This window comes from Colletes latitarsis, chromosome 3 (assembly GCF_051014445.1).
Source record: "Colletes latitarsis isolate SP2378_abdomen chromosome 3, iyColLati1, whole genome shotgun sequence".
Lineage (NCBI taxonomy): Eukaryota > Metazoa > Arthropoda > Insecta > Hymenoptera > Colletidae > Colletes > Colletes latitarsis.
Genome location: NC_135136.1, coordinates 43,160,882 through 43,173,183, shown reverse-complemented (window position 1 = coordinate 43,173,183; position 12,302 = coordinate 43,160,882). Strand labels below are relative to the sequence as shown.

The 12,302-nt window shown below is 34.6% G+C and overlaps 3 protein-coding genes across 10 annotated transcripts; 2 read left to right on the top strand and 1 right to left on the bottom strand.

Annotated features, from left to right (window-relative positions):
- Window positions 1-109: 109 nt before the first annotated feature.
- Window positions 110-2,877, top strand: Larp7 (La related protein 7). Of its 2 annotated transcripts, none has more exons than XM_076762524.1 (6): window positions 110-238; window positions 589-895; window positions 976-1,322; window positions 1,411-2,298; window positions 2,367-2,511; window positions 2,575-2,877. In XM_076762524.1, exons 2-6 carry the CDS (start codon window positions 655-657, stop codon window positions 2,724-2,726), a joined length of 1,773 nt encoding a protein of 590 aa, XP_076618639.1. In that variant the 5' UTR covers window positions 110-238; window positions 589-654; the 3' UTR covers window positions 2,727-2,877. The 2 variants fall into 2 exon arrangements, with proteins under 2 accessions (XP_076618639.1, XP_076618640.1); XM_076762525.1 differs by lacking the exon at window positions 110-238 and adding an exon at window positions 246-267.
- Window positions 2,813-4,248, bottom strand: Gar1 (Gar1 ribonucleoprotein). The gene is made up of 4 exons (XM_076762527.1): window positions 3,958-4,248; window positions 3,699-3,880; window positions 3,362-3,602; window positions 2,813-3,283 (listed from the first exon to the last, which is right to left on the bottom strand). Exons 2-4 carry the CDS (start codon window positions 3,860-3,862, stop codon window positions 2,996-2,998), a joined length of 693 nt encoding a protein of 230 aa, XP_076618642.1. The 5' UTR covers window positions 3,863-3,880; window positions 3,958-4,248; the 3' UTR covers window positions 2,813-2,995.
- Window positions 4,249-4,263: 15 nt separating this feature from the next.
- Window positions 4,264-12,282, top strand: LOC143340489 (mediator of RNA polymerase II transcription subunit 25). Of its 7 annotated transcripts, none has more exons than XM_076762516.1 (19): window positions 4,264-5,552; window positions 5,834-5,999; window positions 6,069-6,175; window positions 6,258-6,427; window positions 6,506-7,653; window positions 8,121-8,256; window positions 8,344-8,389; window positions 8,465-8,589; window positions 8,672-8,891; window positions 8,959-9,556; window positions 9,684-10,036; window positions 10,118-10,299; window positions 10,416-10,578; window positions 10,651-10,875; window positions 10,965-11,159; window positions 11,278-11,463; window positions 11,543-11,602; window positions 11,677-11,790; window positions 11,880-12,282. In XM_076762516.1, the coding sequence occupies exons 6-19, from the start codon at window positions 8,135-8,137 to the stop codon at window positions 12,024-12,026; spliced, it is 2,736 nt and encodes a 911-aa protein (XP_076618631.1). In that variant the 5' UTR covers window positions 4,264-5,552; window positions 5,834-5,999; window positions 6,069-6,175; window positions 6,258-6,427; window positions 6,506-7,653; window positions 8,121-8,134; the 3' UTR covers window positions 12,027-12,282. The 7 variants fall into 7 exon arrangements, with proteins under 7 accessions (XP_076618631.1, XP_076618630.1, XP_076618633.1 ...); XM_076762515.1 differs by having other exon boundaries at window positions 4,264-5,673; window positions 6,074-6,175; XM_076762518.1 differs by having other exon boundaries at window positions 4,264-5,673; window positions 9,699-10,036.
- Window positions 12,283-12,302: the final 20 nt, after the last annotated feature.

Below are 12,302 nucleotides of genomic sequence, written 5' to 3'. Positions count from 1 at the left end.
CCATCTAGCGTTGAAAATAGCAAACTATTCCACGACATTATTTCAGTTAGGCTTCCGAGAATCGAGAGAGAGAGAGAGAGAGAGAGCATGTGTCAGTCTTCCTTTGTCGCTTTCCAAATTCTACAAGCTCACGTACGTGTGACCTGACATAGTGTGAGAGAGCACCTTCGGTGCACTTCTGGCACCTCCAAATTGGAATCTCGACTGCCAAGGCATTTTTTCTTTTCGACCCACGAAGGTACACATGAACTAATTACCATAATCAAAGTAAAATAATTAAATATCTTGTTGGTATATTCCTAGCGAACGGACAGTTCACCGATCGGGGTGATTTATACGTCATTCGATTCACCTAATTCAGTACATTATTAATATGCATTTCATAATTTGCAGAAATTCATTATTTTGTTTAAACTTGTCAGAAAGTTACAGTAAAAAAGTAAGGTTAAGTATATTTTGACAGGTTCACAGGTAGAAACAAGTGACTGTTGATTGGTAAACGGTCCGTTTGTTAGGAATGTTCCCATATTAAAAATAAGTTCAAAGTGTCCAGTTAAAATTACATTTTAATTGGGAATAAATTTGTAGGTATTGAATAGTGAATGAAGTCATACAGATTTGTTTAACGTTACCTTCATAAATTTGTGAGTAACAATGGTGATGGAAGAACAGCAATCAGATATGGAACTAGACTCAGAGAGAATTCCTGTTCCTCAAGTGCAAAAGTTAGAAACAGTAGAGACAGTAAATAATGTCACAAGTATTTCACGAGGGAAACCCAGACTTAGAAAAAAAGCATTACATGCTGCAATACTTGCACAAATAGAATTTTATTTTAGCGATGCAAATTTAAGTAAAGATCGATTTTTAAGTAATTTAATTCAACAAAACCCATGTAAGAAAATTAAACTTTATTTTATTTTTATCATACTAAGAACTTCTTTATAATTTCTCTTGTTTTTTAACATTTTTCAGATATTGACTTAAACGTATTTCTCAGATTTAATAAAATTCAAGAATTAACTACAGATGTAAACAGAATAACCAAAGCTCTACAAGCATCGACAATGTTATCATTGTCTGAAAACGGAACAAAGGTTCATCGTATAACACCAATAGTACCAAAAGAAAATACTGATGACTGCACAGTTTATGTACAAAATTTACCACCAGATACAGATCACGAGATATTGAAGTCATTATTTTCTCAGTATGGTCTGGTGGTGTATGTTTCATTACCACGGTACAGGCATAATAAAAAGATAAAAGGTTTTGCATTTGTGGAATTTGATACACCAGACAGTGTTAAGAAATGTCTTAAGGTAAAAAGAAATGAATTAATTTCAAAATAGAATACTTTGATTTTAGTTGTTTTGTATCATTGAATTAACTGCTTACTTGATTTTGTAGGCTTTTCAGAAGAAAGGATGTTTATTGCCTTTACACACTGCTCCCAATGAACTTTTAAGCATTACTACTTTTGATAGTGATGACAAAAATGTGATACAGAAGAAAAGAATAATAAATTCAAGTGAAAACAACATATATACAACAAATACTGCTAATACTGAAGATTTGCAAAATGTTGAAAACTATGAGAAAGAACATGTAACTGTAAACAATACTTCAGAGTTTCATGAAAATGAAGGTAAAAAGAAGGCAAGAAAAAGGAAGCACAAGGATACAGAATTGTTACAAACAGACGGTATGGAAAATCAAATAGATGCTGAAGTAATAGCAAAATCCAGAAAAAAAAGTTCGAAATCTGCTACTGATATATGTAGCAATGAAAACCAAAGTGATATTTCTTTAGATATTACACCAACAAAGTTGATTAAACAAGAGGAAAGTATATCTACAAACGAGGAACAAACATTGGATAATGGTGATGATAGTGAACAAATGATAACCGAAGATAGTACAATTGTAGCTATTGAGGAACAAGAGGATACAAGCGAGAAAAAAAAGAAGAGAAAACGTAAAAGGCGAAGCAAAGCAGAGGACATTGGTTACAATATGCAACTACAAGTGATAGCTAAAAAAGACTGGAAACATCTTAGAAATAAATACTTAGAATTACAGAGAAGTAAAATGAAGCAACTCAAACAACATTTGAGAAAAACAAGATGGAATCAATGGTGTAATTATGAAAAAATTAAACCAGAGAAAGAAGAAAACGATGAAAAAGAAAAGGTGACCAAAGAAAACAATGAAAATACGCCACGTTTCACATTTGCTCCTGGAGTTATAGTTAAGATTAAATTGGATACGCCATGTACAGATCCAAAAAAATTTAAGGTATGTCGTAATTAGTGATAACTAAGAAAAACAAAATGCAATTTATTAACGTATTCAAATTATTTCAGATGGAATTAAAAGGGAATAATTGCATAAAATACGTAGATGTTAAAGAAGGTTCTTTCCTTGTTTATGTGAGATTCGACACAACTGATGCTGCGCAAACGTTTGCACAAAAATCTAGTGAAGGACAACACACAACAGTATTAGATGGTAAGAATATTGTACACATTTATTTCATGAACATAATTTGATCACTAATTATTTTTTGTACAGGCGAAGAAGAAAAATTGTATTGGAACAAAATCACATATGATAGAGAAGAAAAGTTGGGTAAAAAGGTAAAAACCAAACAGAGAGGAAGGACTAAGCTATTAAAAAAAGCAGAGAAGGAACTTGGAAAACATATTAAATTTGATGAAGTGTAAAAATAGGAACATTATTTTCTTATGAAATATGTTTAATATTTGTATATAAAACATGAACGTTTTTATATTATAAATGTAATTGCAGAAATATGGATTATAAATATTATTTAAGAAACTATTGATGAAAATAAATCGAGTATTACTTCAATTATATTTGCCTTTGAAATAATACATACAATTATTCATAGTTTTGTCTCCTTAATGAAAGTAACGTATTCTTATTACTCGATATTGTCTTTATATAAAAATTCATTTGAACTTTCAATTATCTACCATTTTCCCCTTCCACGACCTCTACCAGAATCGTTACGTCGAAAACCTCCTCCGCCGCCGCCGCGACCACCTCCTCCTCCTCCTCCTCCGCGACCTCCGCCGCCTCCTCTACCTCCAAAACCTCCACGTCCAAATGATGGTCTTCCTCCTCCAACACGACCACCACGTCCACCCCCACCTCTCTTCATTCCTCTACCACCAATGCCACCTCCTTTTTTATGTTCTCCAGGAGCTTTAGGCAAAAACCTTTGTAAAGGTAATAATTTTGCAGGATCTATAAAAAGCTGAAATAAAATAAAACAATAGTTATTAATAATACTATTATTGTTAAATTCAATTTACACACATAAAAAGTGTCATACCTTTACATCCTTTTGGAAACTAGATGCTCTTATATTTTCCGATAGCTTTATAGAAACATAATAATCTCTAATATTACCAAATATTTCATCTATTTTTCCAACTTGCTGTTTATTTTCTGTATAAATGGGAGCATTAAAGAAAGGCACTTGTTCTATGTCTACTTTAGCAACAAGATCATCTTGGACTGTCCATGTAAAATGACCCAAAGGTGTTACTTCTTCTGGTGGACCCTGGTCGTACCTTTAATGTATGAAATATTATCCATGTTTATATAGAATGTAAAAATTGTTAGAACGGTTTACACGTCTTCATGGAATAAATAAATATAATAATTACCCTCTTCCACCTCTATCAAATCCACCGCCTCCACGACCTCCGCGAAAACCTCCTCCGCCTCTTCCACCACGAAATCCACCACCGCCTCCACCTCTTCCAAATCCACCACCGCCGCCGCCGCCACCACCACCACCACCACCACCGCCGCCGCGACCTCGAAACATTTTTCTATGTTACGATTACTACAAAAATAAAGTATAATTAATTTTTAAATCAAGATTATACGGTACGGAATCGTACGAGTAAGCACGTGTCTAACCTATAAAAAGATATGCCGGTCAGACAACAAAATTCTTATTTCTATACACTTATGCAACTACTATAAATTGCACGATACGTCAATCATAATTCTAACTCTATATTCTTTATATAAATACTATTACAATACGTTACTAGAAATTGGCGGCATTTCATTAATACAATTAAACACGTTTTATAATGCGTACAGCGTCCGACAATGTCCACACAAATCTACACCAAATATGTTATACTGCGCATGTGCACTGATTGGTCGTGATTTGTATAGTTATTAAAAATTCGTTCTACCTCTAATGTAAGTCCAAGTTCATTCGAAACTCGATTACACCTGTCTCGAGGTTTAAAAATATATATAAATAATTTAAAAATACCAGTGTTAAACAAAGTTTGGTAGATTTGAGCGAAATAACCAATCGAAGTTCGGAACAATCTTTCACATTCTACCGAATTAAAGTCTCTAGTCCAATAGTCTTCAACATAACCTAGGAAAGATTTGGCGTTAGCGATTATCCTTTGTTACTTCTCTTTCGTTCATTTTGTTACGACATATCGTCCGAATAGCCATTTTATTGTTAGCCATGTCGAATGAAAGAAAGCAATTTTTAAAATGCGAAGTGATAAGGCTGTCGATTGATGGAAAGAAAACTGCTGAGATCGCGACAGAATTAAAGATATCGGAAAGAACAGTGAGGCACTATATAAAAAGGTATCGGGAAATGGGCGAAGAAGGCTTGGCCGATCGTCGTCGCTATAATGGACCGCAGCGTAAGACATCGGAGGAACAAGACGTTGCAATTGTCCAGGAAATTGTTAATAATCCCTTCGAGAGTGCAGCGAGTGTGTCTCATAAACTTCATTTGCCGGTATGCGCGAATACTGTGCGAAGACGTTTGCGGGAAGCCGGTTTCCATTGTCATCGGCTCACGCGTAAAGTATTGTTGTCGCAAACGCAGTGCGAGGACCGTACAGCTTTTGCGTTGCAACAGTTAACTGTGTCGCAATCTGAATGGGATGTAACAATTTTCTCGGACGAAAAAACGTTTTCTTCGACCGACAGTACTGCGGCCCACGTATGGCGACCGGACGAAGTCAGCAGATACGATTCCAAGCATGTCGTTCCGCGAAGAGACAGTGGGCACGTTACTTGTGCGATGTGGGGGTGGATAAGTGTTCACGGCCCTGGTGAACTTGTTGAAGTATCACCATGCATGAATTCTTCTGAATATATTGAAATTTTGGAGGATGTTCTTGTGCCTAGCGTTCGTGCAATATATCCAGAAGAAGAACTACCAGTGATCAGACTGGTCCAAGGCAATAGTGCGGTATATACTTCTCCATTGGTCCAAGAATGGTTTGACGAACATCCTGACATTAATGTAATACAATGGCCGACCATGTCACCAGATTTAAACTTAATAGATAATGTATGGGCACATATGTTTAATTCTTGGGGATCTGCTGATGTTGCAACAACAAGGGAATGTTTGGTAAACCAAGCAATGTGCGCATGGGAAGACTTAAGGAATGAACCTGAGTTCTTCACTCATTTGTACGAGTCTGTCCAAAACCGTTTTCATCAAGTGATTGATAGGAACGGTCAGTGGACGGATTTTTAAAATTACATTTTTATATAGTTTCTCACTGTCATTCTGAGCCATGTTTTTTGGACTTTGCTCTGGCTAACTATCTTCTATATGCTCCTTTTGCAAACTGACAGGTACAGCATAAAAATAAATAGACTATTTGTATTTCCCTGTGGAAAATAACTCTAATAACTAAAGAAGTATTTAGATGTAAAGTTTTCAAATGAATATCCTGTATATAAATACAGGCTTATTGGTACTTTACATGTGTCGTATTGTATGTTAATTTTTCAGGTAACAAGTATCTGCATGGCCTAATACAACAGACAATGTTCTTTAAAATTATTTGACTTTTTCAAAGCCAACAAAAGTTTTATGTTGAAATGACTTTTTGAACGCTAGTACATTAATAAATAATACTTTACTGGATGCACTGATAACCTGCTTTAAACTAAAAAAAGTAATATACTATGATATCAGTTAACTGTATTGTGTATAGGTTGTATACTAAAAGAGAATTTATTTAAAGTGTAGGAGACAACCATGTCATGCATACAAGACTTCCAAAGGAAAAGAATCTTTAAAGGCCTGGATTCCTTAAGGGATTATGTCGCTTTGATGGTGACAAAACAGAGGGTATTTTTATGAATCTTTTGTAACAGTAAATATTTGTTCAAAATTAATTTTCTAACCTTAAATTATCTTTACTTTTACGCAGGAAAGAGAAAATATTCAGGAATAAAAAACTATAAGCTAGTCTTATTTTTTTTTTATATAAGTTCATTAATTATAATTTTTTATTTGCAATAATTCAACAAAAGCCAACATAATTTATTTACAATTAATAATTTAAACCATGCAATCTACAATCTCACAAAGTAGTTTAAGGTATGAATGTACATATGTACAAAGAAATGTTTTCCAACCTTTCATTTTATTTTATTGAAAAATTTATTGTTATTTTAGATAACTTCGTGACAATTGAAGAGGATCGTTTGTTGTTTACATGTTGAGACTACAAAATACATTAATGTTTTACTTTGTATAATATTCACTGCATAGGTGTATGGTTAGGAAATTTCGGATATTATAAAATAATTTCTGTGTATGGTATTAAACCTTTCATGCTTTAATTACACCTGCCCTTTTACATACTGTTTCAAAACGGAAGAAGTGGCCGCATCACGATCATGGTCGTGAACAAAGTTAAATTGCGATCGTGATCGTGATTCTTTTATTCTAAGTCACAGTGTACTTCAGTGAATTGTGATTGAAATTTTCTTAATCTTGTTTGAATTATTGTTTACACAATATTTCGTACATATTTCATTCGCCCGCAGGAGACATTCCACCAATGCCGTTATCCTGATCGCAGCCATTGATATATCTATATATATCAGGACGACATCTACCATAAAACGCCCAAGTTTGTCGAGAAATAATTCACTTTTTACACGCTAGATAGTGTTCCAATTATTTACGATCAAAAACCAATTTTAATTTATTTGTTGATGCAACAATAGAGTACTCAGTAATTTAGATCACTTATAAATACTTCACAATTAACGCCAAAGATACGGAATAACTCCGAAATAAAATTGAACATGATATCTTTGCCTATATAAATAAACATTTCAGGAGGTCTTAAAACGTGTATTTCCGTGTAAATTTTTCTTTCATTATAGACTGCTTATATGTATGAAATTATATGCCATTGACGCAAGGACGGACTTCAACTGTTCAAGAGCAAGAAGGAAAGGCTCCCATTCACGTTCTTTATCGATTTTCCGTAGTTGCGCGAAGTGCTGACCGGGCGTAACATGTGGTTCGTGTGGCAGGCTATGTCTGCTTTCCCTACCACTCCGTTAAACGCTAAGGAAGTTCGTCATTACTAGTATCGCCGTCGATGCACTCAATTATGCCAAATCTGGCCACACTGCAGTAAATAATAAAATTCTGATAATTGTCAAACATCGCTTTACATTTGACTGTGATGAGATACAATGAAGCCAATTAGCATTTGCAAAAACTAAACTGTACGAAATAAATTTAACCTACAAAGTTATGACATAATTGACGATATTTAAAAAAGTAAACTATTGTATTTAACACACGTAAGTATATCGAAATCAGTAAAGAAATAAAAACGTATTGAGATGTTCAGTGATCTGAATGTATGTTTTATAAAATTTACATTATCTAATGCCGATGGAATTAATTCAAATCGCGATATCGAGGAGAAACGTATATTACAAAAGTTCTGTTTATTGTGTTGATTTAAACTATATTCTAAACTAAGATTAAGTATTTATTCTGTTAAACTCTGTTTTGGGAGACCAAAAATTCTGACTATTTTTTTACCATTGATATTTATGTTATAGGTGATTAATATTCAATTTGACAGCCACTTTACCATGGCTATATAAGTAAATATACCTAACACAAACCATTGTATCAATAATTAGACCATATTTAACTTTAATAACTTTTGGTCCCCAAAATGATATATAGCCTTTTACTTTTTTAAAAAAAGCATATTGTCTTTCATGTTCTTTAATTGCTTTTCATGGGATTATTTTAGAGAGTGAAGCAAAAATGGTAGCTGGTCCCACAGAGCATGGCATACAAGCCGATGTAATATTTGTTATCGAAGGAACAGCTGTTAATGGAGCTTATCTGAATGATTTAAGAACTAATTATCTCCTTCCAACACTTGAGTAAATTATAAATAGTTACATGTATTTATAAATACATATATTAATGTGTAGAATTGCATATTAATATAAGATTATTATATTCTATAGGTACTTCAATCAAGGTCCTATTGAAGATAGAGAATATGTTTCTGAGGTATAATAACAAATGATACCATCTCCTGTGATCAAAATTTTAATGTTTCTAACTAAATTGAACTTCATTTAATAGAATAGCGCAACATTATATGGTATAGTGGTATACCATGCTGCTGATTGCTTGCCAGCTCCATGTACAGAAACTTTTGGACCATATGCTAATCCACACAAGTTACTATTGGTTTTAGATAAATTAGAGTAAGTGAAATCATCAGTATATTTTTTTTCAATTTTCTTAATAAGAGCATTTAAATTTGCAAGTATCTTTGCATGTAAAAAGAATGGTTGGTGGAAAGGGAGAATCTTATGCAAATATTGGAGAGGGGCTTGCCACTGGATTACAGTGCTTTGAAGATTTGCAATTACGACGCGAACCAAATACTGCATCGCAGAAACATTGTATCTTGATTTGTAATTCTCCTCCATATCAAACAGTCATACAAGAATCGTATAAATTTGCTGGTCACACTGTAGAGCAATTGGCTGCACTTTATCAAGAGGTATATTAAAGTAACTTATTCGGATACTAAAAGTAAATTAGATTCACATAATAAGCATCTTTTCCAGAGAAACATCAATCTTTCTATATTATCTCCTAGGAAAATACCCGCATTGTTCAAATTATTCGAAAAGGCTGGAGGAGATCTGCAATCATCTCAAACCAAAAATTATGCTAAAGATCCTCGACATTTGGTACTATTACGCAATTATAATTTAAAAGAAAGACCTGTTAGTCCTCCGATTGGCGGACCCGTTCATACTACCCCGGGTACTGCTGCACAAATCCCGTTGAGTCCGTTGCAAAGCAACGATAGTCCAAATACGAATCAAGTTCAACAAAATATCGCTCAACCAACCCAGTCACAAGGTCCTCCGTTTAGAAACCAAACGCCACAAAATATTACTTCAGTTCATCAAACGGTAACGCCAATAGCAGCTGCTATGAATGCTGGGCGACCACCGTATAATCCTCAACTATCTGCTCCGCCAACGTATCATACAACAGCTGTAGGTGTGAGAGCGGGTCATACCAGATGGAGACCGTTCGTAACACCAGGAACTACTGGTCCAGCAAATGCACAAAGTAGTGCGTTAATAGCACAGTTAAATCAACCTCCTTCGTTGGGACTTAATGTAACTCAGTTTGGACAAAGAATGGATAGTAGTAAGTTGTTTTCTAGAGATGAACGGTTAATCTGAAACTTGGGTTCAAACCAGCGTATTCAGAAAGATAATATTGATATCGTTTGCGAAAATTCCTACAATTATTATCGTTATATATTAATCTTTAGTTACATTTTCAGTAGCTAATACCAATGTTATGGCTGCCAATGCACAACAGCAGCAACAACAACAGCAGCAGCAACAACAGCAACTGACGCAGCAACAACAAGTGAGATTCACGATGTTACAGCAGCAGCAGCAGCAGCAGCAGCAGCAACAACAACAACAAAATGTTCAACAACAAGGCTCAATGCCTATGTCGGCGCAACAAACTCATGGACAAGGTGGACCACAACTTACAGTATCGTGCGTTAGTCAATCAATACCCACCCAAGTACCGCAAACGGTTACTGCTTCCCAGACACAGTCATCTGTATCATCAGGTACTCAGCAACAACAAGTGCCACACTCTCAAGCACAGGTAACATATTTAAAAAACATATTTAAGTTCTTCCATTAAGGGGAATTCCAGTTTAGACTGCCTTTTATATAAATATTGAAGGGCAATGTAAGTGCTGGTCCTGTAACCGGTCCACAAATAGCCGTACCGCACGAAAGACACACTATATGGCAGGGTATTATTGAATGGGTTGAGAAAGCAAAAATTCCAGCAGATGCTCAAAAGCAGACCAGACATTTACCTTGTCAAGTTTCTGCAAACTCTAAAGATGGAGATCCAGAATTGTAAGTTCCCATTTAAAGAGCAAATGATCGTAAAAGTATCAGTATTTTGGTATAGATTGTGAATTCGATATTTGTTGGTCTTTTAATAATACTATAATTTAATTGATGCATCTCAGGAAAGCTGACACCTGGCCACAGAAGTTGCTTATGCAATTAATGCCTAAACAACTGATAGGTAATATTGGTGGATCTTATTTAAAAAATTCCAAGTCTGTTCTTTTTCACCCGACGCCATGCGAAGCATTGGAGTCCTTGACAAAAGTTATGAGTTCTGGATTCGTTAGTATGCGATATTATATACGTTTACAGAAATGTTCTTGGCAAGTCATTGATATGGGAATAATTCTTTAGGCGGGGTGCGTTCATTTTACCCTTTTACCGCCATCGTCAACGTGCGACATAAAAGTACTTATTCTTTTGTATACTGCTGAAAAAAGAACATATTTAGGATTCATTCCAAACGACCAGACAGGTTTTGTAGACCGTCTTCGAAAAGTGATACAACACCAAAAGACATCACATGCTTCTATGAGACAGGGGCAAGTGAGTACAAATTTACATTTTAAGTTGTCACAGGTATGCACAAATCTGATATTTAAGGATGTGTACGTTATGAGGTTACTGGAGTTTCGAAGATGTAACAATGTAGCAATTAATTATCTTAGGCCGGAGGTGGGCAAGGAAATGCAATAACTGGACCTATGCCCACTACGGGTACGTCGCAAGGTGGTATTCTTTTGTCTCAAACAAACACTATAGCAATGGGTGGAGGACAAATAACGCAAAATGTTGTTACCGCAAATAATCCACAACAAACATTAACTTCATCTGGCGGTCCTCAGAATCAAATAAATATGCAGGTAAAACCTATCGTGCAATAAAATAGAGAGAAATGGATTTGATTAATTTGAATGATAAAAGAAGTGTTCTATAGTATGTTTAAAAATAAATTATTCATTGCAATTAACGTATCAATAGAGCGGTGCAATTACTGGTCCCCAAGTTGCCGCAGCTGCTGGCACAATGATAGGGCAACAAAGACCACCGTTTGATGATATAGAAATCGCTAGGCATCAAAATTTATTAAAAATTCAACAATTACGGCAAACGTTAGAAGCTGCACAGCAACAAGAAGCACAATATAAATCGCAGCTGGAAGTAAATGTAAGAAAATAAATGTAACGAAAATATGAAGAACAAAGAAAACTAAAATGTTAATTCACATGCTTCATTAATTGTATAGATTCAACAAAATTTAGAAGTTGCACAACAACAGGAAATGCAGTACAAACAACAGTTGGAGGTGAAATGTTTTTAAGAATTATCGTGAATTGTAATTTATATTTTCATTCGGATTTTTAACATTTTATTATATAGGCTCAACAAGCACAAAGAGCTCTCAATCCTGCGGGTATGGCAAATCAACAAGCAAATCCACCAAGATTGATGCGACCTGTTTCAAATATGGGTCTCAGGCATTTATTGCAACAAGTACGGAATCGTGTACTTATGAATTCACGAAGAAATACGCCAGTAAGTATGCAGTTTAACTAAAAGAATAAACAAATTCTCTGTTTCAGTCGCAACCTCCATATAGACATCAAGTACTTGGAATACAGCAACAAATAGTAGGTGCCAGGGGACAGATGACAACAAGACCTATGGCTCCTGGTAACCCACAGAATCAACAATTCGAAGATGTCTCTAATTATGATTTTCTTGGATAGACAATTTAAATAAGAAATATTTTTTTAAGCATAGTCGCTATATTGTGAATATTATAAATTATTTATCGGTTCGTGCGAGTTGATAATACCATTAATACCTTTTACATACAATATGGATTTCAGGATATACATGCGTGCCGAAATATATAGATTAAGGCTGTTTGTTAAGTATATATATATATACGTTTCTACAAAAGAAAAAAGCTATAATTCTATGAATAGAATTGGAATAAATAAAGATTGACACAAGTATACATTTTAACTGGTTTATATTTT

Bases quoted from the DNA above. Each gene is read 5' to 3' on its own strand.
- Larp7 (XM_076762524.1), top strand. From the start codon at position 655: ATGGTGATGGAAGAACAGCAATCAGATATGGAACTAGACTCAGAGAGA. The intron at 896-975 runs GTAAGAAAATTA...AACATTTTTCAG, and splicing joins TTTAATTCAACAAAACCCAT to ATATTGACTTAAACGTATTT. The intron at 1,323-1,410 runs GTAAAAAGAAAT...TTGATTTTGTAG, and splicing joins GTGTTAAGAAATGTCTTAAG to GCTTTTCAGAAGAAAGGATG.
- Gar1 (XM_076762527.1), bottom strand. From the start codon at position 3,862: ATGTTTCGAGGTCGCGGCGGCGGTGGTGGTGGTGGTGGTGGTGGCGGC. The intron at 3,603-3,698 runs GTAATTATTATA...CATACATTAAAG, and splicing joins TTTGATAGAGGTGGAAGAGG to GTACGACCAGGGTCCACCAG. The intron at 3,284-3,361 runs GTATGACACTTT...ATTTTATTTCAG, and splicing joins GTTTCCAAAAGGATGTAAAG to CTTTTTATAGATCCTGCAAA.
- LOC143340489 (XM_076762516.1), top strand. From the start codon at position 8,135: ATGGTAGCTGGTCCCACAGAGCATGGCATACAAGCCGATGTAATATTT. The intron at 10,037-10,117 runs GTAACATATTTA...TAAATATTGAAG, and splicing joins TGCCACACTCTCAAGCACAG to GGCAATGTAAGTGCTGGTCC. The intron at 11,160-11,277 runs GTAAAACCTATC...ACGTATCAATAG, and splicing joins AGAATCAAATAAATATGCAG to AGCGGTGCAATTACTGGTCC.